The sequence below is a fragment of the Leptodactylus fuscus genome, chromosome 7 (genome assembly GCF_031893055.1).
Source record: "Leptodactylus fuscus isolate aLepFus1 chromosome 7, aLepFus1.hap2, whole genome shotgun sequence".
Classification (NCBI taxonomy): domain Eukaryota; kingdom Metazoa; phylum Chordata; class Amphibia; order Anura; family Leptodactylidae; genus Leptodactylus; species Leptodactylus fuscus.
This window is the reverse complement of record NC_134271.1, coordinates 147,696,906-147,722,695: the sequence shown is the minus strand read 5'-3', so window position 1 is coordinate 147,722,695 and position 25,790 is coordinate 147,696,906. Positions and strand designations below refer to the sequence as shown.

At 46.9% G+C, this 25,790-nt stretch overlaps 1 protein-coding gene across 1 annotated transcript in view; it reads left to right on the top strand.

The window, feature by feature from the left end:
- The first annotated feature begins 305 nt into the window (after positions 1 to 305).
- LOC142214315 (uncharacterized) overlaps positions 306 to 25,790 on the top strand; it is a 43,309-nt gene continuing 17,824 nt past the window's right edge. Inside the window, exons 1-2 of the mRNA XM_075283237.1 lie at positions 306 to 371; positions 19,126 to 19,211. Of these exons, the coding sequence (XP_075139338.1) occupies positions 19,163 to 19,211 (49 nt within the window). The 5' untranslated portion in view covers positions 306 to 371; positions 19,126 to 19,162. The remainder of the gene's footprint in view (positions 372 to 19,125; positions 19,212 to 25,790) is intronic.

The window sequence follows — 25,790 nt, the reverse complement described above, 5'->3', positions numbered from 1 at the left end:
GGTTTAAGGTTTACTTTTTGTCAAAATTCCAAGAGTATATCTTTTTTGGCTGTTCTGTTAGAAGGCAATGTGGTGACTGGTAAAATTGGCACGAGTATTAGAAAGAGCACGGCACTTTGTTGTTGGCTGACACCCCAGTCAGACGCTGAAGTTAATCCCTGTCAGCAAGTTGATAAGAAACCGCCATGCTTGTTCTTCTGATATTATTTGTGAACAGCAGCAACACATTACGTTGGATAGATTAAGAGCTAGAGGATATCCTGAATGGTCACTCCAGAAAGCCGTTATAATAGGAAAATCTAGGACTCAGGAATCGTTAGAAAAACGGAGAATGTGTGTAGAAGAAGAAGAGACACAAGTAGGGTTATTATGTAAGTATGTAATGTTATTTACAGTTTTATGTGTTTTTTTTTTTATTTATTATATATTTATATATCACTAGCTGGTACCTGCGACTTCGTCTGCGGTGATTGTAGCAGTGGGTATATACAGGTGCGGGTAAGGTTTTCGTACTGTGTATAAGGTATGGGATATGAAATGTAACTTTGTATCTTGTTGTTGCTGTAATTCGGAGAATACGTGAGACTTTTGTGTTGCAGTTACTTTGTATTTGAGCTGCTATATATACGGTGTTGTGAGAAACTTTACATAGTGACTTTGGGACAGAAGTATTTGAAGTTAACCCTTTCCCGCTCTGGCATTTTTTGATTTTCGTTTTTGACTCCCCTCCTTCTAAACCCCATAACTTTTTTATTTCTCCGCTCCCAGAGTCATATGAGGTCTTAATTTTTACTGGGACAAATTTTTCTTCATGATGCCTCCATTATTTATTCTATATAATGTACTGGGAAGCCGGGAAAAAATTCAGAATGGGGTGGATTTGAAGAAAAAATGCATTTCTGCGACTTTCTTACGGGCTTTGGTTTTACGGCGTTCACTGTGCAACCAAAATGACATGTCCCCTGTATTCTGTGCTTCGTTACGATTCCGGGGATACCAAATTTATATGGTTTTATTTACATTTTGACCCCATAAAAAAAATCCAAAACTGTGTTAAAAAATGATTTCTTGAAAAGTCGCCATATTCCGACAGCCGTAACTTTTTTATACTTGCGTGTACGGGGATGTATAGGGCGTCTTTTTTTTGCGGGGTTGGGTGTACTTTGTAGTTCTACCATTTTCGGGAAATGTTATTGCTTTGATCACTTTTTATTCAAATTTTTAGCAGAATCAAAACAGTGAAAAAATGGCGGTTTGGCAATTTTGACCATTTTTCCCGCTACGGTGTTTACTGAACAGGAAAAATATTTGTATAGCTTTGTAGAGCGGGCGATTTCGGACGCGGGGATACCTAACATGTATGTGTTTCACAGTTTTTAACTACTTTTATATGTGTTCTAGGGAAAGGGGGGTGATTTGAATTTTTAATCCTTTTTATTTATTTTTTTATATTTTTTTTACTTTTTTTAAACTTTTTTTTTTGCATTTATTAGACCGCCTAGGGGTATTGACATGGGTGGGCGGTGTCGTGGATTGTCAGAGTGGTGGGGGTCGGCAAACATGGCTGCTCTGGAGCGTTAAAGAGAGTCTCCTGGAGTATCGTTAAGGGGAGGGGCAAAGTGGTAAAGTCTATGTATATGAGATTGTGTGGGGTTAGGGGCGAGGCTGAAGAGGGCAATAGGAATTTTGTGGCTTGCTATGGTCCAAAGTGTGTGAGATTGCAGAGATAGTGATGTGAGTTTGGGTTTTGTGGGGGTCCTGGGAAAAACATATGTGCGCTATTGTGACGAAAAGTAGCCTATTGCACAATCGAGTGTAGTGACTATGTTTGTGGAAAATTTCAGCCAAATCGGTGGAGCGGTTTTTCCGTGATTGAGGAACAAACATCCGAACATGCAAACATCCAAACACACAAACCCACAAACCCACAAACTTTCACATTTATAATATTAATAGGATACAGGTTTATGTACAGAAGAGAGCGATGGATAAGATAGATCGGGGTTTGATGCGGTAGGAGTAGATATAACGGAGTATATAAGGTTGCGATATATGTATAGCTAATAATAGATCGGCTGAGTTATACAGTCCTATGAAAAAGTTTGGGCACCCCTATTAATCTTAATCATTTTTAGTTCTAAATATTTTGGTGTTTGCAGCAGCCATTTCAGTTTGATATATCTAATAACTGATGGACACAGTAATATTTCAGGATTGAAATGAGGTTTATTGTACTAACAGAAAATGTGCAATATGCATTAAACCAAAATTTGACCGGTGCAAAAGTATGGGCACCTCAACAGAAAAGTGACATTAATATTTAGTAGATCCTCCTTTTGCAAAGATAACAGCCTCTAGTCGCTTCCTGTAGCTTTTAATCAGTTCCTGGATCCTGGATGAAGGTATTTTGGACAAACAATTCAAGTTCAGTTAAGTTAGATGGTCGCCGAGCATGGACAGCCCACTTCAAATCATCCCACAGATGTTCAATGATATTCAGGTCTGGGGACTGGGATGGCCATTCCAGAACATTGTAATTGTTCCTCTGCATGAATGCCTGAGGATTTGGAGCGGTGTTTTGGATCATTGTCTTGCTGAAATATCCATCCCCGGCGTAACTTCAACTTCATCACTGATTCTTGAACATTATTCTCAAGAATCTGCTGATACTGAGTGGAATCCATGCGACTCTCAACTTTAACAAGATTCCCGGTGCCGGCATTGGCCACACAGCCCCAAAGCATGATGGAACCTCCACCAAATTTTACAGTGGGTAGCATGTGTTTTTCTTGGAATGCTGTTTCTTTTTGGACGCCATGCATAACGCCTTTTTTTATAACCAAACAACTCAATTTTTGTTTCCAAAATGAAGCTGCCTTGTCCAAATGTGCTTTTTCATACCTCAGGCAACTCTATTTGTGGCGTACGTGCAGAAACGGCTTCTTTCTCATCACTCTCCCATACAGCTTCTATTTGTGCAAAGTGCGCTGTATAGTTGACCGATGCACAGTGACACCATCTGCAGCAAGATGATGCTGCAGCTCTTTGGAGGTGTCTGTGGATTGTCCTTGACTGTTCTCACCATTCTTCTTCTCTGCCTTTCTGATATTTTTCTTGGCCTGCCACTTCTGGGCTTAACAAGAACTGTCCCTGTGGTCTTCCATTTCCTTACTATGTTCCTCACAGTGGAAACTGACAGGTTAAATCTCTGAGACAGCTTTTTGTATCCTTCCGCTGAACAACTATGTTGAACAATCTTTGTTTTCAGATCATTTGAGAGTTGTTTTGAGTAGCCCATGATGCCACTCTGAAGAGGAGATTCAAATAGGAGATCAACTTGCAATTGGCCACCTTAAATACCTTTTCTTATGATTGGATACATCTGGCTATGAAGTTCAAAGCTCACTGAGGTTACAAAACCAATTTTGTGCTTCAGTAAGTCAGTAAAAAGTAGTTAGGAGTATTTAAATCAATAAAATGATAAGGGTGCCCATACTTTTGCACCGGTCAAATTTTGGTTTAATGCATATTGCGCATTTTCTGTTAGTACAATAAACCTCATTTCAATCCTGAAATATTACTGTGTCCATCAGTTATTAGATATATCAAACTGAAATGGCTGTTGCAAACACCAAAATATTTAGAACTAAAAATGATTAAGATTAATAGGGGTGCCCAAACTTTTTCATAGGACTGTATATAGCAGCATTATTTATACGTACATGGTTTACAGAATGAGGTTCTATTGTTATTCTAATAGATGATGAGAAATATTTGTTACAGGTTTGAAGATGTAGGAAGTCTACTTACCATTGTGGGTTAATTTCATGGGAGGGGTTTATAAACGTGTGTGAGTTTACTTGTTAGTACGCCATGAGGAAGGAACGTTTTTAAAGTTCCGAAACGCGTAGCATAAAAACCTACAAGGCCTTGTCATCTGCTATGACCCTCGGGTTACTATGGAACGAATTTTTAATGAGAAAATTTAAGTTATATTTTAATCGCCTGGTGGAAGCTGGACTCCTTTCCTACACGACTGCATAGCATAGTGTGCACAGCTTTTGATCCTTATTAGAGATGAGCGAACACTGTTCCGAACAGCCGTTCCGAACAGCACACTCACAGCACGCTCCCATAGAAATGAATGGAAGCGGCCGGCACACGGTGGGTTAAGCGGCAAAGTCTACGTGCCAGGTGCTTCCATTCATTTCTATGGGCTTAAAATGGCTTAAAATGACTTACAAGTCCGTGGCGCCCTCCATCGGTAATGGAGGGGCCTTGCACCCCTTGTTGTTTTGCGTGGCACTATCACAGCACAGGCCTACATTGATGTATTAAACACCTTCTTGCTTCCCACTGTTGAAGAGCAATTCGGGGATGGTGATTGCATCTTACAACACGATGGAGCCCCTGTTCCTACTGCACGGCCTGTGGCGGAGTGGTTACGCAACAATAACACCTCTGTAATGGACCGGCCTGCACACAGTCCTGACTTGAATCCTATAGAACACCTTTGGGATGTTTTGGAACGCCGACTTGCTGCCAGGCCTCCCCGACCTACATGGATACCTCTCCTCAGTGCAGCACTCCGTGAAGAATGGGCGGCCATTCCCCAAGAAACCTTCCAGCACCTGATTGAACGTATGTGAGAGTGGAAGCCGTCATCAAGGCTAAGGGTGGGCCGACACCATAAGTATATAGGGTAGTCTGCAGGTTAATGCTTGGCTCCTGGGGTTACCCTATTCTGACGTCTATAACATGTTTACTGTACCATTGATGGAGATATGTTGGGGCTCTTTATTTACTGGGCAGCATTGGTACAAATGTTTGGTATGTAAGACTTTCTGATCACTTTTTACAGTTTTTTTTGGGAATAGGAGGCTGTATTTCTCCTGCAAATGGGCTGTATGAATAGGGGAAAACAGACTCCCCAACAAAAAAAAAAAAAAATAAGATCAGATGTTCCCAAAGGTCTATTATGACCATAAGGGCCCCTTCACACGGAGTATACGCTCGCTGATTTGGAACGTGTAAATGTTCCGAATCAGCGGCGTTAAAACATATCCCATTGCTTTCATCCCTATATGGGGCTCACAATCTACGTTAAAAAAAATAAAAATAAAATAAAGCCCTATGTGTCACTGAAAAGAGACACAGAAATTAATTGAATGCGGGGACTTAGCCTAAAACCCATTTTTTAAGGTTCTAATTCAGTTCTCAAAGGACTTCAAAGGCCTCCATATTATGAACCCCCATAAATCACTCTATTTTCATAACGACATCCCTAAAGCCCTACGTAGTGAGCCCCAGTCAAAAAAAAAAATCAGTGGAAAAGACTGCAGCGGAAAGACAACAAATAACCCCAGTTTTGGACACTTTATGAACACTAGGGTTGAGCGATCGGGATCGGCTGGAAAACGATCGGAAATCGGATTTTGAAATCTCAAGATCGGCTCAACCCTAAAAGTGACTTTTCCCATAGAGAAGCATTGACTAGGGTTGCATTGACTAGGGTTGAGCGACCTGGATAGGATCCCGATCGGCGATTGAGCAAATTTCGCGATCGGCTGGAAAACGATCGGAAATCGGATTTTGAATTCGATCCTGAAATCTCAAGATCGGCTCATCCCTAAAGAAGACATATAATGAGTATAGTCCCAACAAGTATTACACAGAATTGGGCCATAAAATGAAAAAAAAAAAAAAAAAAAAATCCCTTTAAAATACCACTTCAACTGTAAATTTTTCATTTTCACAAGGGGATTTGCTGAAACAGCGGAAACCCCAAATTGTGACCCCATTTTGAAAAGTACACCCCTCAAGAAATGAATCCTCTTAGTAGTTTGGGAACTACAAAAATGTTTCTCGGGAACAATACAGGGACCCTCTCTCTTCCAGAAGGTACATGTTCCTTTCCCTTTTTGGCTTTCAAAAATGAAGGGCCTTGATGACTCCTCTTGAAAATGAAGGAACGTTCCTCTCCTTCCTGCTCATTGGAATAGAACGCAAGAATTATAGTATTTTATAGGGACGTGTTTGTGAGCCCCAAACCATGACTATTTTTAGTGTTGCCCACAAATGATCCAGTGCATTAAAAAGAGCCGAAGATCCCATTATTGATGCAATGCTCGTGACTGAGTTGGCTCTTTCAAGGGAAGGACATAAATTGGCTCCTTGCTGGGAGCCGCTTCATTTTGCTGCTTTCCTTGTTCTGCAAATAACTAGCGCAACACCTTTTAACCATATGGTTGCTGCATGCACAGGACATAACACTGTATTACAAAGGGAGTTGTTTGGGGGCTAAAAGAGTTTCTGTGAGCAAAGCCGAATGATTCAGGTCACTGAAAAGATCGAAATTCCCATCACTAGCGCATTCCTGTCATTCCTACCTGCCCTGGTGACGTCCTGCAAAGTCAGACTTTAGTGATAAATAGTTCAGACTGCTATGGCATATTGTATCCTATTAATATTATAAATGTGAAAGTTTGTGAGTTTGTGGGTTTGTGGGTTTGTGTGTTTGGATGTTTGCATGTTCGGATGTTTGTTCCTCAATCACGGAAAAACCGCTCCACAGATTTGGCTGAAATTTTCCACAAACATAGTTAATACACCCGATTAAACAATAGGCTACTTTTTGTCACAATAGCGCACATACGTTTTTCCCAGGACCCCCACAAAACCCAAACTCACACCACCATCTCTGCAATCTCACACACTTTGGACCTCGATTTGGCTGAAATTTTCCACAAACATAGTCCCTACACTCGATTGCGCAATAGGCTACTTTTCGTCACAATAGCGCACATACGTTTTTCCCAGGACCCTTTGGATGTTCGGATGTTTGGCGGTCAATCACGCAAAAACCGCTCCACCGATTTGGCTGAAATTTTCCACAAACATAGTTAATACACCCCATTGCGCAATAGGCTACTTTTCGTCACAATAGCGCACATACGTTTGTGCCAGGACCCCCACAAATCCCAAAATCACACCACCATCTCTGCAATCTCACACACTTTGGACCATAGCAAGCCACAAAATTCATATTGCCCTCTACAGCCTCGCCCCTAACCCCACACAATCACATATACATATACTTTACCACTTTGCCCCTCACCTTAACGATACTCCAGGAGGCGCTCTTTAACGCTCCGAAGAAGCCATGTTTGCCGACCCCCACCACTCTGACAATCCGCGACACCGCCCACCCATGTCAATACCCCTAGGCGGTCTAATAAATGCAAAAAAAAAAGTTTAAAAAAAGGAAAAAAAAATATAAAAAAATAAATAAAAAGGATTAAAAATTCAAATCACCCCCCTTTCCCTAGAACACATATAAAAGTAGTTAAAAACTGTGAAACACATACATGTTAGGTATCCCCGCGTCCAAAATTGCCCGCTCTACAAAGTTATACAAATATTTTTCCTGTTCAGTAAACGCCGTAGCGGGAAAAATGGTCAAAAGTGCCAAACTGCCATTTTTTCACTGTTTTGATTCTGCTAAAAATTTGAATAAAAAGTGATCAAAGCAATAACATTTCCCGAAAATGGTAGAACTACAAAGTACACCCGTTCCCGCAAAAAAAGACGCCCTATACATCCCCGTACACGCACGTATAAAAAAGTTACGGCTGTCGGAATATGGCGACTTTTCAAAAAATAATTTTTTAACACAGTTTTGGATTTTTTTTAAGGGGTCAAATTGTAAATAAAACCATATAAATTTGGTATCCCCAGAATCGTACCGAAACACAGAATACAGGGGACATGTTATTTTGGTTGCACAGTGAACGCCGTAAAACAAAATCCCGTAAGAAAGCCGCAGAAATGCATTTTTTCTTCAAATCCACCCCATTCTGAATTTTTTCCCGGCTTCCCAGTACATTATATAGAATAAATAATGGTGGCATCATGAAGAAATATTTGTCCCAGGAAAAATTAAGACCTCATATGACTCTGGGAGCGGAGAAATAAAAAAGTTATGGGGTTTAGAAGGAGGGGAGTCAAAAACGAAAATCAAAAAATGCCATCGGCGGGAAAGGGTTAACTTCAAATACTTCTGTCCCAAAGTCACTATGTCACGTTTCTCACAACACCGTATATATAGCAGCTCTAATACAAATTAGCTTCAACACAAAAGTCTCACGTATTCTCTGAATTACAGCAAAAACAAGATACAAAGTTACATTTCATATCCCATCCCTTATACACAGTACGAAAACCTTACCCGCGCCTGTATATACCCACTGCTACAATCACCGCAGACGAAGTCGCGGGTAACAGCTAGTTCTCATATAAAGCTGGTGGGGCCTTGCCCCATGGTAATATCCTGGCATTGTTGTGGTGGACTCTGGGTCACTATGGCAGTCTGCCTTGTTATAGTCATTGTGCCGTGTCCGCACAGTGTAACTAAGCCCTAGAGCTATACATTCCTCAAAGCCTTGTGAGCTGTTTATACTGTGACCCTGCCCCCTTCTCCTCAGTGTACTCAGATCACGGCACATTACGTTGGTATCCCGCTTAGACTCAGATTATTATACTCTGGGGTCTAAAAAGACCCCAGAGTATAATAATTGTTCATGGGGGTTCACAATGGGACATAATACTGTGTGCAGGGACCACTATGGGGGATAATACTGTGTGCAGGGGCCACTAATGGACATAATACTGTGTACTGGGGCCACTATGGGGGATAATACTGTGTGCAGGGGCCACTATGGTGGATAATACTGTGTGCAGGGGCCACTATGGGGGATAATACTGTGTGCAGGGGCCACTAATGGACATAATACTGTGTGCAGGGGCCACGATGGGGCATAATACTGTGTGCAGGGGCCACTATGGGGGATAATACTGTGTGCAGGAGCCACTATGGGGCATAATACTGTGTGCAGGGGCCACTAATGGACATAATACTGTGTGCAGGGGCCACTATGGGGGATAATACTGTGTGCAGGGGCCACTATGGGGCATAATACTGTGTGCAGGGGCCACTATGGTGGATAATACTGTGTGCAGGGGACACTATGGGACATAATACTGTGTGCAGGGGCCACTATGGGACATAATACTGTGTGCAGGGGCCCACTATGGGACATAATACTGTGTGCAGTGGCCACTATGGGACATAATACTGTGTACTGGGGCCACTATGGGGTATAATACTGTGTGCAGGGGACACAATGGGACATAATACTGTGTGCAGGGGCCGCTATGGTGGATAATACTGTGTGCAGGGGACACTATGGGGCATAATACTGTGTGCAGGGGCCACTATGGGGCATAATACTGTGTGCAGGGGCCACTATGGGGCATAATACTGTGTACTGGGGCCACTATGGGACATAATACTGTGTGCAGTGGCCACTATGGGACATAATACTGTGTGCAGGGGCCGCTATGGTGGATAATACTGTGTGCAGGGGCCACTATGGGACATAATACTGTGTGCAGTGGCCACTATGGGACATAATACTGTGTACTGGGGCCACTATGGGGTATAATACTGTGTGCAGGGGACACAATGGGACATAATACTGTGTGCAGGGGCCACTATATGCATAATACTGTGTGCAGGGGCCGCTATGGTGGATAATACTGTGTGCAGGGGACACTATGGGGCATAATACTGTGTGCAGGGGCCACTATGGGGCATAATACTGTGTGCAGGGGCCACTATGGGGCATAATACTGTGTACTGGGGCCACTATGGGGCATAAAACTGTGTGCAGGGGCCACTATGGTGGATAATACTGTGTGCAGGGGACACTATGGGACATAATACTGTGTGCAGGGGCCACTATGGGACATAATACTGTGTGCAGGGGCCACTATGGTGCATAATACTGTGTGTAGGGGCCACTAATGGACATAATACTGTGTGCAGGGGCCACTATGGGACATAATACTGTGTGCAGGGGCCACTATGGGACATAATACTGTGTGCAGGGGCCACTATGGGGCATAATACTGTGTACTGGGGCCACTATGGGGCATAATACTGTGTGCAGGGGCCACTATGGTGGATAATACTGTGTGCAGGGGACACTATTGGACATAATACTGTGTGCAGGGGCCAGTAAGGGACATAATACTGTGTGCAGGGGCCACTATATGCATAATACTGTGTGCAGGGGCCACTATGGGGGATAATACTGTGTGCAGGGGCCACTATGGGGGATAATACTGTGTGCAGGGGCCACTAATGGACATAATACTGTGTGCAGGGGCCACTATGGGGACATAATACTGTGTACAGGGGCCACTATGGGACATAATACTGTGTGCAGGGGCCACTATGGGACATAATACTGTGTGCAGGGGCCAGTAAGGGACATAATACTGTGTGCAGGGGCCACTATGGGGGATAATACTGTGTGCAGGGGCCACTATGGGGGATAATACTGTGTGCAGGGGCCACTATGAGACATTATACTGTGTACTGGGGCCACTATATGCATAATACTGTGTGCAGGGGCCACTATGGGGGATAATACTGTGTGCAGGAGCCACTATGGGGCATAATACTGTGTGCAGGGGCCACTAATGGACATAATACTGTGTGCAGGGGCCACTATGGGGGATAATACTGAGTGCAGGGGCCACTATGGGGCATAATACTGTGTGCAGGGGCCACTATGGTGGATAATACTGTGTGCAGGGGACACTATGGGACATAATACTGTGTGCAGGGGCCACTATGGGGACATAATACTGTGTACAGGGGCCACTATGGGACATAATACGGTGTGCAGTGGCCACTATGGGACATAATACTGTGTACTGGGGCCACTATGTGGTATAATACTGTGTGCAGGGGACACAATGGGACATAATACTGTGTGCAGGGGCCACTATATGCATAATACTGTGTGCAGGGGCCGCTATGGTGGATAATACTGTGTACTGGGGCCACTATGGGGCATAATACTGTGTGCAGGGGCCACTATGGGGCATAATACTGTGTACTGGGGCCACTATGGGGCATAAAACTGTGTGCAGGGGCCACTATGGTGGATAATACTGTGTGCAGGGGACACTATGGGACATAATACTGTGTGCAGGGGCCACTATGGGACATAATACTGTGTGCAGGGGCCACTATGGTGCATAATACTGTGTGTAGGGGCCACTAATGGACATAATACTGTGTGCAGGGGCCACTATGGGACATAATACTGTGTACTGGGGCCACTATGGGGCATAATACTGTGTGCAGGGGCCACTATGGTGGATAATACTGTGTGCAGGGGACACTATTGGACATAATACTGTGTGCAGGGGCCAGTAAGGGACATAATACTGTGTGCAGGGGCCACTATATGCATAATACTGTGTGCAGGGGCCACTATGGGGGATAATACTGTGTGCAGGGGCCACTATGGGGGATAATACTGTGTGCAGGGGCCACTAATGGACATAATACTGTGTGCAGGGGCCACTATGGGGACATAATACTGTGTACAGGGGCCACTATGGGACATAATACTGTGTGCAGGGGCCACTATGGGACATAATACTGTGTGCAGGGGCCAGTAAGGGACATAATACTGTGTGCAGGGGCCACTATGGGGGATAATACTGTGTGCAGGGGCCACTATGAGACATTATACTGTGTACTGGGGCCACTATATGCATAATACTGTGTGCAGGGGCCACTATGGGGGATAATACTGTGTGCAGGGGCCACTATGGGGGATAATACTGTGTGCAGGGGCCACTAATGGACATAATACTGTGTGCAGGGGCCACTATGGGGACAAAATACTGTGTACAGGGGCCACTATGGGACATAATACTGTGTGCAGGGGCCAGTAAGGGACATAATACTGTGTGCAGGAGCCACTATGGGGGATAATACTGTGTGCAGGGGCCACTATGGGACATAATACTGTGTGCAGGGGCCACTATGGGGGATAATACTGTGTGCAGGGGCCACTATGGGCTATAATACTGTGTGCAGGGGCCACTATGGGGGATAATACTGTGTGCAGGGACCACTATGGGGGATAATACTGTGTGCAGGGGCCACTAATGGACATAATACTGTGTGCAGGGGCCACTATGAGACATTATACTGTGTACTGGGGCAACTATATGCATAATACTGTGTGCAGGGGCCACTATGGGGGATAATACTGTGTGCAGGGGCCACTATGGGGGATAATACTGTGTGCAGGGGCCACTAATGGACATAATACTGTGTGCAGGGGCCACTATGGGGCATAATACTGTGTGCAGGGGCCACTATGAGACATTATACTGTGTACTGGGGCAACTATATGCATAATACTGTGTGCAGGGGCCACTATGGGGGATAATACTGTGTGCAGGGGCCACTATGGGGGATAATACTGTGTGCAGGGGCCACTAATGGACATAATACTGTGTGCAGGGGCCACTATGGGGCATAATACTGTGTGCAGGGGCCACTATGGGGGATAATACTGTGTGCAGGGGACACTATTGGACATAATACTGTGTGCAGGGGCCACTATATGCATAATACTGTGTGCAGGGGCCACTATGGGGGATAATACTGTGTGCAGGGGCCACTATGAGACATTATACTGTGTACTGGGGCCACTATATGCATAATACTGTGTGCAGGGGCTACTATGGGGGATAATCCTGTGTGCAGGGGCCACTATGGGGGATAATACTGTGTGCAGGGGCCACTAATGGACATAATACTGTGTGCAGGGGCCACTATGGGGACATAATACTGTGTGCAGGGGCCACTATGGGGCATAATACTGTGTGCAGGGGCCACTATGGGACATAATACTGTGTGCAGGGTCCACTATGGGACATAATACTGTGTGCAGGGGCCACTATGGGACATAATACTGTGTGCAGGGGCCAGTAAGGGACATAATACTGTGTGCAGGGGCCACTATGGGGGATAATACTGTGTGCAGGGGCCACTATGGGGGATAATACTGTGTGCAGGGGCCACTATGAGACATTATACTGTGTACTGGGGCCACTATATGCATAATACTGTGTGCATGGGCCACTATGGGGGATAATACTGTGTGCAGGGGCCACTATGGTGGATAATACTGTGTGCAGGGGCCACTAATGGACATAATACTGTGTGCAGGGGCCACTATGGGGACAAAATACTGTGTACAGGGGCCACTATGGGACATAATACTGTGTGCAGGGGCCAGTAAGGGACATAATACTGTGTGCAGGGGCCACTATGGGGGATAATACTGTGTGCAGGGGCCACTATGGGACATAATACTGTGTGCAGGGGCCACTATGGGACATAATACTGTGTGCAGGGGCCACTATGGGACATAATACTGTGTGCAGGGGCCACTATGGGACATAATACGGTGTGCAGGGGCCAGTAAGGGACATAATACTGTGTGCAGGGGCCACTATGGGACATAATACTGTGTGCAGGGGCCAGTAAGGGACATAATACTGTGTGCAGGGGCCACTATGGGGGATAATACTGTGTGCAGGGGCCACTATGGGACATAATACTGTGTGCAGGGGCCACTATGGGACATAATACTGTGTGCAGGGGCCACTATGGGGGATAATACTGTGTGCAGGGGCCACTAATGGACATAATACTGTGTGCAGGGGCCACTATGGGGCATAATACTGTGTGCAGGGGCCACTATGGGGGATAATACTGTGTGCAGGGGCCACTATGGGACATAATACTGTGTGCAGGAGCCACTATGGTGCATAATACTGTGTGCAGGGGCCACTAATGGACATAATACTGTGTGCAGGGGCCACTATGGGGGATAATACTGTGTGCAGGGGCCACTATGGGGCATAATACTGTGTGCAGGGGCCACTATGGTGGATAATACTGTATGCAGGGGACACTATGGGACATAATACTGTGTGCAGGGGCCACTATGGGGACATAATACTGTGTACAGGGGCCACTATGGGACATAATACTGTGTGCAGGGGCCACTATGGGGCATAATACTGTGTGCAGGGGACACTATGGGACATAATACTGTGTGCAGGGGCCACTATGGGGCATAATACTGTGTGCAGGGGACACTATGGGACATAATACTGTGTGTAGGGGCCACTATGGGACATAATACTGTGTGCAGGGGCCGCTATGGGGGATAATACTGTGTGCAGGGGCCGCTATGGGGCATAATACTGTGTGCAGGGGCCACTATATGCATAATACTGTGTGCAGGGGCCACTATGGTGCATAATACTGTGTGCAGGGGCCACTAATGGACATAATACTGTGTGCAGGGTCCACTATGAGACATAATACTGTGTGCAGGGGCCACTATGGGACATAATACTGTGTGCAGGGGCCACTGTGGGGCATAATACTGTGTACTGGGGCCACTATGGGGCATAATACTGTGTGCAGGGGCCACTATGGTGGATAATACTGTGTGCAGGGGACACTATTGGACATAATACTGTGTGCAGGGGCCAGTAAGGGACATAATACTGTGTGCAGGGGCCACTATATGCATAATACTGTGTGCAGGGGCCACTATGGGGGATAATACTGTGTGCAGGGGCCACTATGGGGGATAATACTGTGTGCAGGGGCCACTATGAGACATTATACTGTGTACTGGGGCCACTATATGCATAATACTGTGTGCAGGGGCCACTAATGGACATAATACTGTGTGCAGGGGCCACTATGGTGCATAATACTGTGTGCAGGGGCCACTATGGGACATAATACTGTGTGCAGGGGCCACTATGGGACATAATACTGTGTGCAGGGGCCACTATGGGACATAATACTGTGTGCAGGGGCCACTATGGGACATAATACTGTGTGCAGGGGCCAGTAAGGGACATAATACTGTGTGCAGGGGCCACTATGGTGGATAATACTGTGTGCAGGGACCACTATGGGACATAATACTGTGTGCAGGGGCCACTATGGGGGATAATACTGTGTGCAGGGGCCACTATGGGGGATAATACTGTGTGCAGGGGCCACTATGAGACATTATACTGTGTACTGGGGCCACTATATGCATAATACTGTGTGCAGGGGCCACTATGGGGGATAATACTGTGTGCAGGGGCCACTATGGGGGATAATACTGTGTGCAGGGGCCACTAATGGACATAATACTGTGTGCAGGGGCCACTATGCGGACAAAATACTGTGTACAGGGGCCACTATGGGACATAATACTGTGTGCAGGGGCCAGTAAGGGACATAATACTGTGTGCAGGGGCCACTATGGGGGATAATACTGTGTGCAGGGGCCACTATGGGACATAATACTGTGTGCAGGGGCCACTATGGGACATAATACTGTGTGCAGGGGCCACTATGGGACATAATACTGTGTGCAGGGGCCAGTAAGGGACATAATACTGTGTGCAGGGGCCACTATGGGGGATAATACTGTGTGCAGGGGCCACTATGGTGGATAATACTGTGTGCAGGGGACACTATGGGGCATAATACTGTGTGCAGGGGCCACTAATGGACATAATACTGTGTGCAGGGGCCACTATGGGACATAATACTGTGTGCAGGGCCCACTATGGTGGATAATACTGTCAGCAGGGGCCACTATGGGACATAATACTGTGTGCAGGGGACACTATGGGGCATAATACTGTGTGCAGGGGCCACTAATGGACATAATACTGTGTGCAGGGGCCACTAATGGACATAATACTGTGTGCAGGGGCCACTATGGGACATAATACTGTGTGCAGGGGCCACTATGGTGGATAATACTGTGTGCAGGGGCCAGTAAGGGACATAATACTGTGTGCAGGGGCCACTATGGGGGATAATACTGTGTGCAGGGGCCATTATGGGACATAATACTGTGTGCAGGGGACACTATGGGGCATAATACTGTGTGCAGGGGCCACTATGGAGAATAATACTGTGTACAGGGGTCACTATGGGGCATAATACTGTGTGCAGGGGCCACTATGGGGCATAATACTGTGTGCAGGGGCCACTATGGGGATAATACTGTGTGCAGGGGCCACTATGGGGCATAATACTGTATGCAGGGGCCACTATGGGGTATAATACTGTGTGCAGGGGCCACTATGGGGATAATACTGTGTGCAGGGGCCACTATGGGGCATAATACTGTATGCAGGGGCCACTATGGGGTATAATACTGTGTGCAGGGGCCACTATGGGACATAATACTGTGTGCAGGGGCCACTATGGGGCATAATACTGTGTGCAGGGGCCACTATGGGGTATAATACTGTGTGCAGGGGCCACTATGGGGCATAATACTGTGTGCAGGGGCCACTATGGGGTATAATACTGTGTGCAGGGGCCACTATGGGGCATAATACTGTGTGCAGGGGCCACTATGGGGTATAATACTGTGTGCAGGGGCCACTATGGGGCATAATACTGTGTGCAGGGGCCACTATGGGGGATAATACTGTGTGCAGGGGCCACTATGGGACATAATACTGTGTGCAGGAGCCACTATGGGGTATAATACTGTGTGCAGGGGCCACTATGGGACATAATACTGTGTGCAGGGGCCACTATGGGGGATAATACTGTGTGTAGGGGCCACTATGGGGGATAATACTGTGTGCAGGGGCCACTATGGGGTATAATACTGTGTGCAGGGGCCACTATGGGGGATAATACTGTGTGCAGGGGCCACTATGGGGGATAATACTGTGTGCAGGGGCCACTATGGGGGATAATACTGTGTGCAGGGGCCACTATGGGGTATAATACTGTGTGCAGGGGCCACTATGAGACATAATACTGTGTGCAGGGGCCACTATGGGGTATAATACTGTGTGCAGGGGACACTATGGGACATAATACTGTGTGCAGGGGCCACTATGGGGTATAATACTGTGTGCAGGGGACACTATGGGACATAATACTGTGTGCAGGGGCCACTATGGGGTATAATACTGTGTGCAGGGGACACTATGGGACATAATACTGTGTGCAGGGGCCACTATGGGGGATAATACTGTGTGCAGGGGACACTATGGGACATAATACTGTGTGCAGGGGCCACTATGGGGGATAATACTGTGTGCAGGGGACACTATGGGACATAATACTGTGTGCAGGGGCCACTATGGCGGATAATACTGTGTGCAGGGGCCACTATGGGGGATAATACTGTGTGCAGGGGACACTATGGGACATAATACTGTGTGCAGGGGCCACTATGGGGGATAATACTGTGTGCAGGGGCCACTATGGGGGATAATACTGTGTGCAGGGGCCACTATGGGGCATAATACTGTATGCAGGGGCCACTATGGGGTATAATACTGTGTGCAGGGGCCACTATGGGACATAATACTGTGTGCAGGGGCCACTATGGGGCATAATACTGTGTGCAGGGGCCACTATGGGGTATAATACTGTGTGCAGGGGCCACTATGGGGCATAATACTGTGTGCAGGGGCCACTATGGGGTATAATACTGTGTGCAGGGGCCACTATGGGGCATAATACTGTGTGCAGGGGCCACTATGGGGTATAATACTGTGTGCAGGGGCCACTATGGGGCATAATACTGTGTGCAGGGGCCACTATGGGGGATAATACTGTGTGCAGGGGCCACTATGGGACATAATACTGTGTGCAGGAGCCACTATGGGGTATAATACTGTGTGCAGGGGCCACTATGGGACATAATACTGTGTGCAGGGGCCACTATGGGGGATAATACTGTGTGTAGGGGCCACTATGGGGGATAATACTGTGTGCAGGGGCCACTATGGGGTATAATACTGTGTGCAGGGGCCACTATGGGGGATAATACTGTGTGCAGGGGCCACTATGGGGGATAATACTGTGTGCAGGGGCCACTATGGGGGATAATACTGTGTGCAGGGGCCACTATGGGGTATAATACTGTGTGCAGGGGCCACTATGAGACATAATACTGTGTGCAGGGGCCACTATGGGGTATAATACTGTGTGCAGGGGACACTATGGGACATAATACTGTGTGCAGGGGCCACTATGGGGGATAATACTGTGTGCAGGGGACACTATGGGACATAATACTGTGTGCAGGGGCCACTATGGGGGATAATACTGTGTGCAGGGGACACTATGGGACATAATACTGTGTGCAGGGGCCACTATGGGGGATAATACTGTGTGCAGTATTGATAGGCTTTATTACGAATATACACCCCTGGAGCTCCAAAGTTGCCTCTGTGGAGGGAAGGTGGGGAGGCCTGATCTCTCCTTCCTGTAGCTGCTCCAGCTCTCACTGACATCACCAACTCCCCTCTACAAACCCATTAAAGGGATCCTATCATTAAAATCAATTTTTTTTTTGTTCCTAACACGTTGGAATAGCCTTAAGAAAGGCTATTCGTCTCCCCGTGTCTCCCCTGTCTTCTCCCCATGCCACTATTCCGTAGAAATCCCATTTTTCGCCACTATGCAAATGAGTTCTCTCGCAGCACTGGGGGCGTCCCCAATGCTGCCAGAGAACTCTCCAGCGCTGCCTCCATCTTCTTCTGGAATGCCCTGTCCCTATGTCTTCTTCCGGCAGTGGCTTCAAACTTCTAGGCCTCGGGCAAAGCTGACTGTGTAAGCGGCCTTTTTTTTGTGGCCGGCGGCATGCGCAGTCGGCTTTGCCCTAGGCCCAAAGCCTAGAAGTTTGAAGCCAACCCCTGGAAGAAGACACAAAGAAGACCCCGTTCCTGAAGAAGATGGAGGCGGCGCTGGAGAATTCTCTCGCAGCATTGGAGACGCCTCCAGTGCTACGAGAGTACTCATTTGCAAACTGAAAACTAGGATTTCTAGGGAACGGCAGTGCGGAGAAGACATCTAAAGGAAGGAGACGGATAGCCTTTCTTAAGGGTATTCCTACGTGTTAGCGAGAAAAAACTTGATCTTAATGATAGGATCCCTTTAAATGGAGTGAATCACATGGCTGTAAGTTGGAGCATCAGCAAGGACCTCCCCATCTGTCCTCCGCCAAGGCAACTTCAGAGCTCTGGGACACTGCAGTCTATATTAGTAGTAAAGCTTATCCCGTCTAGGGTCAGTCCCCCACCAATCTCATTTATGACCTGTATTAAGGAGAGGTCATCAATTTAATTTCTTCTGAAATCCCCTTTAATAAAGGTATTTTATTTTTTGGTCTTTTTCAGCCTAAGCCCATGTTAGAACGTTCCTACCTTCTGAGATATGAAGATCTTTTATTGCGGGGTAATTCTATTTCTCTCGCTCCTTAGCGGTGAGTAGTATCAAAGTTTCCAAACACCTTTAAGACCGAACAGATATCTTGTCGTAATGTACCAAAAATATGGCCATGTGAATAAAAGTAATCCCAGCACTACCCTACACCGTGTAAATGAGTAGGTGAGTGGGCATGCAATGGACTTGAGAAAAATAGGGGGCGGTGGGAAGGAAATAGTGGATTTTGCTGTACTTTTTTAACCCCTTCCCAACATATGCCGTACTAGTACGGCAGTTGTCGGGTGTTTAAAGTTGGAGGCCGCTCGGGAGTCGGGCAGCCATCATAGCCTCCGGGTGTCTGCTGTTTTATATAGCAGACACCAGCGCCAAGGTCCGCGATCAGTGACTGCATTGATTGTGGTTATTAACCCCTCTGGCATCACAGTCAAAGCTGACCAAGGTGCCGTTTTACTGGTCTTATGAAGGTTCCCCGGCCTGTTATTCTATGCTTTCTACTCTATGTAGCCTGCAATAGAAATACTGGTATTTTGCAATGCATTAGTGATCAGAGCCCCTGGTGTTCAAGATCACTAGGGGTCGAATTAATGCATACATTTTTTAAAAAAAAAAGTGGAAAAAAAATAATTAAAATTTCAAATCACCCCCTTTCCCTAGTACACATAAGATAAGATAAGATAATCCTTTAATAGTCCCACAGTGGGGAAATTTCAGCATGTTACAGCAGCATAGTAATACAGATACAGGATAATACACAGTAATATATTACAGACGTAGGCACACATATGCTGAGAAGAGAAGATATACTAGGAGTCCATAGCAGCTAAGGAAGAGAAGAAGAAAGAAGGAAGACTTCATGGTCATAATCATTAGTTTTCTATAGCCTGATCGCGATTGGGAGGAAGGACTTGCGATAGCTCCTTCTCACACTTGGGGTGAAGCAGACAGTCACTTACAGTGCTGCCAAGTCCCATCAAGGTCCCATACATTGGGTGGGATTTGTTCTCCCGCATGGAGGTCACCACAGACAGTATCCTTCTGTCACCCACCACCTGTACTGGGTCCAGGGGGGCTCCCCAGGACAGAGCTGGCCCTCCTGATCAGCCTGTCAAGTCTATTTCTGTCCCTGGTTGATATACTGCTCCCCCAGCAGGCTACACTGAAAAAGATGACTGAGGCAACCACAGAGTTGAAGAAGGCCCTAAGAAGTGGCCCCTGGACTCCGAAGGCCCTCAGCCTCCTGAGCAGGTAGAGTCTGCTGTGGCCCTTTCTGTGCAGCGCCTCCAGGTGATCAGCCCAGTCTAGTTTATTATTGAGGATCACACCCAGATACTTATAGGTCCTGACTATCTCAATACATGTCCCCTGGATCTCCACCGGGGTCGGAGCACTTCTCCGTTTACTAAAGTCCACCACCATCTCCTTGGTCTTCCCAGCATTAATCCGGAGCTGGTTCTGCTGGCACCATTCAACAAAGTCCCGGTTTAAGTCTCTGTATTCCCTATCGTCACCGTCAGTGATAAGGCCGACTATAGCAGAGTCATCGGAGAACTTCTGTAAGTAACAGCTGGAGGAGTTGTGCCTAAAGTCAGCAGTGTACAGTGTGAAGAGAAATGGGGCAAGAACTGGACCTTGTGGTGCCCCCGTACTACAGATCAGTGTCAGACACACAGTCCTGGGCTCTCACATACTGAGGGCCTAGAAACATATGCACATTAGATATCTCTGTGTCCAAAAACACCCGCTCTACAAATCTATAAAAATATTTTTCCGGTACGGTTAACGCCGTAGCAGGAAAAAAAAAATCAAAAGTGCTAAACCGCCATTTTTTCACTGTTTTGCCTCTGATAAAAATTTGAATAGAAAGTGATCAAAGCAAAAGCAATTCCCCACAATGGTGTAACTAAAAATTATACCCGGCCCTGCAAAAAAAAAGACGCCCTATACATCCCTGTGCATGGAAGTATAAAAAAGTTACGGCTTTAGCAAAAAAAAAATTTGGCACAGATCTGGATTTTTGTTAAAGGGTTAAGTAAGTCCGATGCTCAGGGGGATTGTCAGTGACTATTAGACTGACCCACGTGTGCTGACACTCCATGCACTGAATCGCACTGTCATCTCTCAGATATGCCAAAAACCAGCATCTGTCAGTGAGTTAGATACCTGTGCCTTAGTGCCAAGGAGTCGAGCACAAGCTGTCTGACGTGGTACCTAGAAAAAATTGCATTTGAATGATAGGATCCCTTTAATTCTTTTTTAACCCCTTCCCGACATCCACCATACTATTACATTTGCCGGGTGTTTAACTATGGCGGCTGCCATAGCTGCACAGTATCTGCTGTTTTATACAGCAGACACCTGGCGCTAATGCCCGCGATTGGTGCCCACACAGATCGTGGGCATTAACCCCTCTGGCGCTTCAGCAAAGCTGACTGAAGCGCCATTTTCCTGGGGATCGCAGGCTATGCCAGGGCCTCGGGGGAGAGTGGCATTTTTGCTGACCTAAGCCAGTCCAAGACAAGCTGTCCTGGACTGGCTTAGCGTCACCGAGCGGTGGACGCAGCGCTGCTCCAGCGGCCGCCCCTCACGGTCAGGCAGAGAGCAGGTCCTCTCCCTGCCTGCTCTCTGCCTGCTAACGGCGTTTGCTCCGCTCCGCTTGGCCCCGCCCCCTCCTGCGGGGGAAGGGGGGGCGGCTTTCTGATGGCCGCCTCAGGCGGCACAAAGACTACGTTCACCCCTGATTGCAGGCACCCAGGGGCACCCTGCGTCCCATTTCTATAACAGCTGGGAGCCTTGTGAAGGATCCCCAACCTGTCAATCTATACTTTCTATTGCAGGCTACTCTATGTAGCCTGCAATAGAAATGCCAGATTTTCGTAATGCATTAACATTGTAAACCTAGGGGTCTAATAAATGCAAAAAAAATAAATAAATAATAATAATAAAAAAATATATAAAAAAAAAAAAATAGAAAGTATTAAAAATTCAAATCACCCCCCTTTCCCTAGAACACATATAAAAGTACTTAAACGCTCTGAAACACCTTCACATTAGGTGTCCAAAATTGCCCGCTGTACAAATCTATAAAATATTTTTCCTGTACGGTAAATGCTGTACCAGGGAAAAAAAGTGCCAAACCGCCAGTTATTCACTGTTTTGCCTCTGATAAAAATGTGAATAAAAAATGATCAAAGCAAAAGCAATTCCCCAAAATGGTAGAAATAAAAAGTACACCCAGCCCCGCAAAAAAAAAGACGCCCTATACATCCCTGTGCACGGAAGTATAAAAAAGTTACAGGTGTCAGAATATGGCTACTAGAGAAAAACTTTTTGGCACAGTTTTGTTTTTTTGTTAAGGGGTTAAAATGTAAATAAAACCATATAAATTAGGTATCTCCAGAATCGTACCAAAACACAGTATACAGGGGACATGTTATTTTGGCTGCACAGTGAACGCCGTAAAAACGGAGTCCGTAAGAAAGTCGCACAAATGCATTTTTTCTTCAAATCCACCCCATTCTGAATTTTTTTTCCAGCTTCCCAGTACATTGTACAGAATAATTAATGGCGGCATCATGAAGAAAAATTTGTCCCGCAATTTATTTATTTTTTTTAACTGTAATTTTTATTGAAGTTTTTAACAAGAAGTGTGGTACAAACAGATAAACACATATAAAAACAGATATAAAACCTATCAACAATGGGATATATCAAACCAGAGAAAGAAGGGGGTGGGGAGGAGGAAGGGATAAGGGCAGGGAGTCACGGACCATTAAGGATACAGTAGGAGTCCCAAGATGACCATACTGCTTGGAAGGCGTCTAAGGTGTGGTTAAGGGAGGCAGTCAAATATTCCATGCTTCGAATGTCTTTCACCCTGGCCACCAAGTCCGGACCAGTAGGGGGGAGGATCTCCTCGAGTGAAGGGCTATACGTTAGAGATGAGCGAACACTAAAATGTTCGAGGTTCGAAATTCGATTCGAACAGCCGCTCAATGTTCGTGTGTTCGAACGGGTTTCGAACCCCATTATAGTCTATGGGGAACAGATACTCGTTAAGGGGGAAACCCAAATCCGTGTCTGGAGGGTCACCAAGTCCACTATGACACCCCAGGAAATGATGCCAACACCTCTGGAATAACACTAGGACAGCAGGGGAAGCATGTCTGGGGGCATCTAACACACCAAAGACCCTCTATTACCCCAACATCACTGCCTAACAACTACACACTTTCCACATTCAAAAAAACCTCTATCAAAGTGGGAAAATACCTGGAAACCTTCTTTACTCCCCAAATGGATGGACACAGACCCCAATTTAAGCTCAACAAACAGTAACAACCACCCCTTTAAATCACGTTCCCCATGACAACCACAAATGGAATAGGCAATGGGAATTCCAAAAGCCCTCACCCTTAACTGTCATTTTGAGTGTGTGTGTGTGTGTGTGTGTGTGTGTGTGTGTGTGTGTGATGTGGTAAGACCTTCCAAAATTCACTTTTCTAGCCCTTAACATGAGCCCTTCCAAACAAAGTTACAGGACCTTAAGCTGAGCTACCAGCAGAGATTGAGGCCCTTGGCATGAGTAGAGCCTTGCACCAGCAGTGTTTTTGGCACTTAGGGTGAGTTGAGCCTTGTACCAGCGTGTGTCCCTTAACATCAGGCGGGCCCTAAGTTCTGCGCTTTGCACAAAAGTTCCACATTAACTAGGCTGAATGGTACAAAGATTAGTAGGCCCGAGAACCAGGAACAGGTCTTGCAATGGCTGTCGGATAACGCTTAAAGCACATTGTCCACCAGCCAGTCAGCCTCTACCTCCTCTTACCCAACAGTCTTGTCCTCCTTCCACCCAAAATTCCCAATCTTCCCAGAACAATAACCCCAACTGTCCCTGCTCCCCAGAGCTGTTCTCCCTTCCTTTGACTGTACCGCAACCTGCCCCTCCATTTCGCGATTCCACGGACCTAACAGACGAGTATCTGTGTCCAGATGCTCAAACACTAGAGTCTCCTCCATCTCCGGTCGATTTGGTGGCGGATGACCAGCAACCCACCCTCATCGACGACGATGAGATGCAGTTGCTGTCATGGCAGCCAGTTGACATGCGCATTGTGCAGGAGGAGGAGGCGAGACAGGAGTTGGAAGAGGAGGTGGTGGACGACGAGGACACCGACCCCACCTGGACAAGGCGGATGTGAAGCTGGGAAAGTAGTGTGGATGTTGAGGCAGGTGCAGCACCAAAAAGGGTAGCTAGAGGCAGAGACATGTCCAGAGGCAGAGGTCAGCTGCTTTGCCGAAGCCAGGCCAGACCCGGAATGTCCGAAGATGTTCCCTTTTGTACCCAGCCCAGAAAAACTCCCCCATCGAGGGCACGTTTCTTGAAGGTGTAGAGTTTTTTCAAGGAATGCGCCGAGGACAGATATAGTGTCGTCTACACAATTTGCCTCTCGAAATCGAGTAGGGGCCCTGAGAAGAGCAACCTGTCCACCACTTCAATGCACCGTCATTTGGAATCCAAGCAATGGAATCAGTGACAGGCAGCAACGGCAGGACAAACGTCGCCCGCCGTTCATGCCACTGCCTCTGCTCACAGTGCTGGCGATGCACTCCAGAGGACGAGCCAGGACATCACTTCATCTGCCTCCGCCACTTTGTTGACTTCTCCCTCATCCTCCCCTGTTTCTGTCTTATCTCCTTCTCCTGCACCATCAAAGGCACCATCAGGCGCTTCTTTACAACAACCCACCATCTCTCAGACATTGGAGCGCCGGCAGAAATACACCGCTAACCACCCACCCACGCAAGCCTAGAACGCCAACATCGCTAAACTGCTGGCCCAGGAGAGGTTGGCGTTCCGGCTTGTTGAAACTCCCGCCTTCCCGGACCTGATGGCAACTGTGGCACCTCACTATGCCGTCCCTAGCCGTCTCAACTTCTCTCGGTGTGGCGTCCCCGCCTTGCACCAGCACGTGTCACTCAACATCAGGTGGGCCCTTAGTTCCGCGCTTTGCTGCAAGGTCCACTTGACCACCGACACTTGGACAAGCGCCTGTGGTCAGGGATGCTGCTTATCTTTAAGGACAGGCAGGGTGAATGTGGTGGAGTCTGGTCCCGGGGTGCAAACTGAGGTACCCTATCTCCTCTCCCAGGCCAAAATTCATGGCAGGAGTAGACTGAAACCCTACGACGCTGCAACCTCCACCACAGCTACTAGCGGCAAACGCTAAAACACTGGTGTGGGGAGACGTCAGCAGGCGGTGCTGAAGCTCATCAGCTTGGGGGACAGACAGCACAGTGCCTCCGAGGTCAGGGATGCCATCCTGGCTGAAATGGCATTTTTTTTTCCCTGCTACACCTGGGGCCTGGCATTTTTACGCCTGTGATAATGGCTGGAACCTGGTAGCGGCTCTGGAGCTTGCCAGCCTCCAACACGTTCCATGTTTGGCCCACGTCTAACCTAGTGGTGCAAAGTTTTTTGAAAACATACCCAAATATACCGAAGCTACTGTTGAAAATGCGGCGCTTGTGCGCCCACTTTTGCAAGTGCACAGGAGTCGCTGCTAGCCTAAAAACACTCTAGCAAGGCCTACATCTGTCCAAACACAGGCTGTTGTCCGTC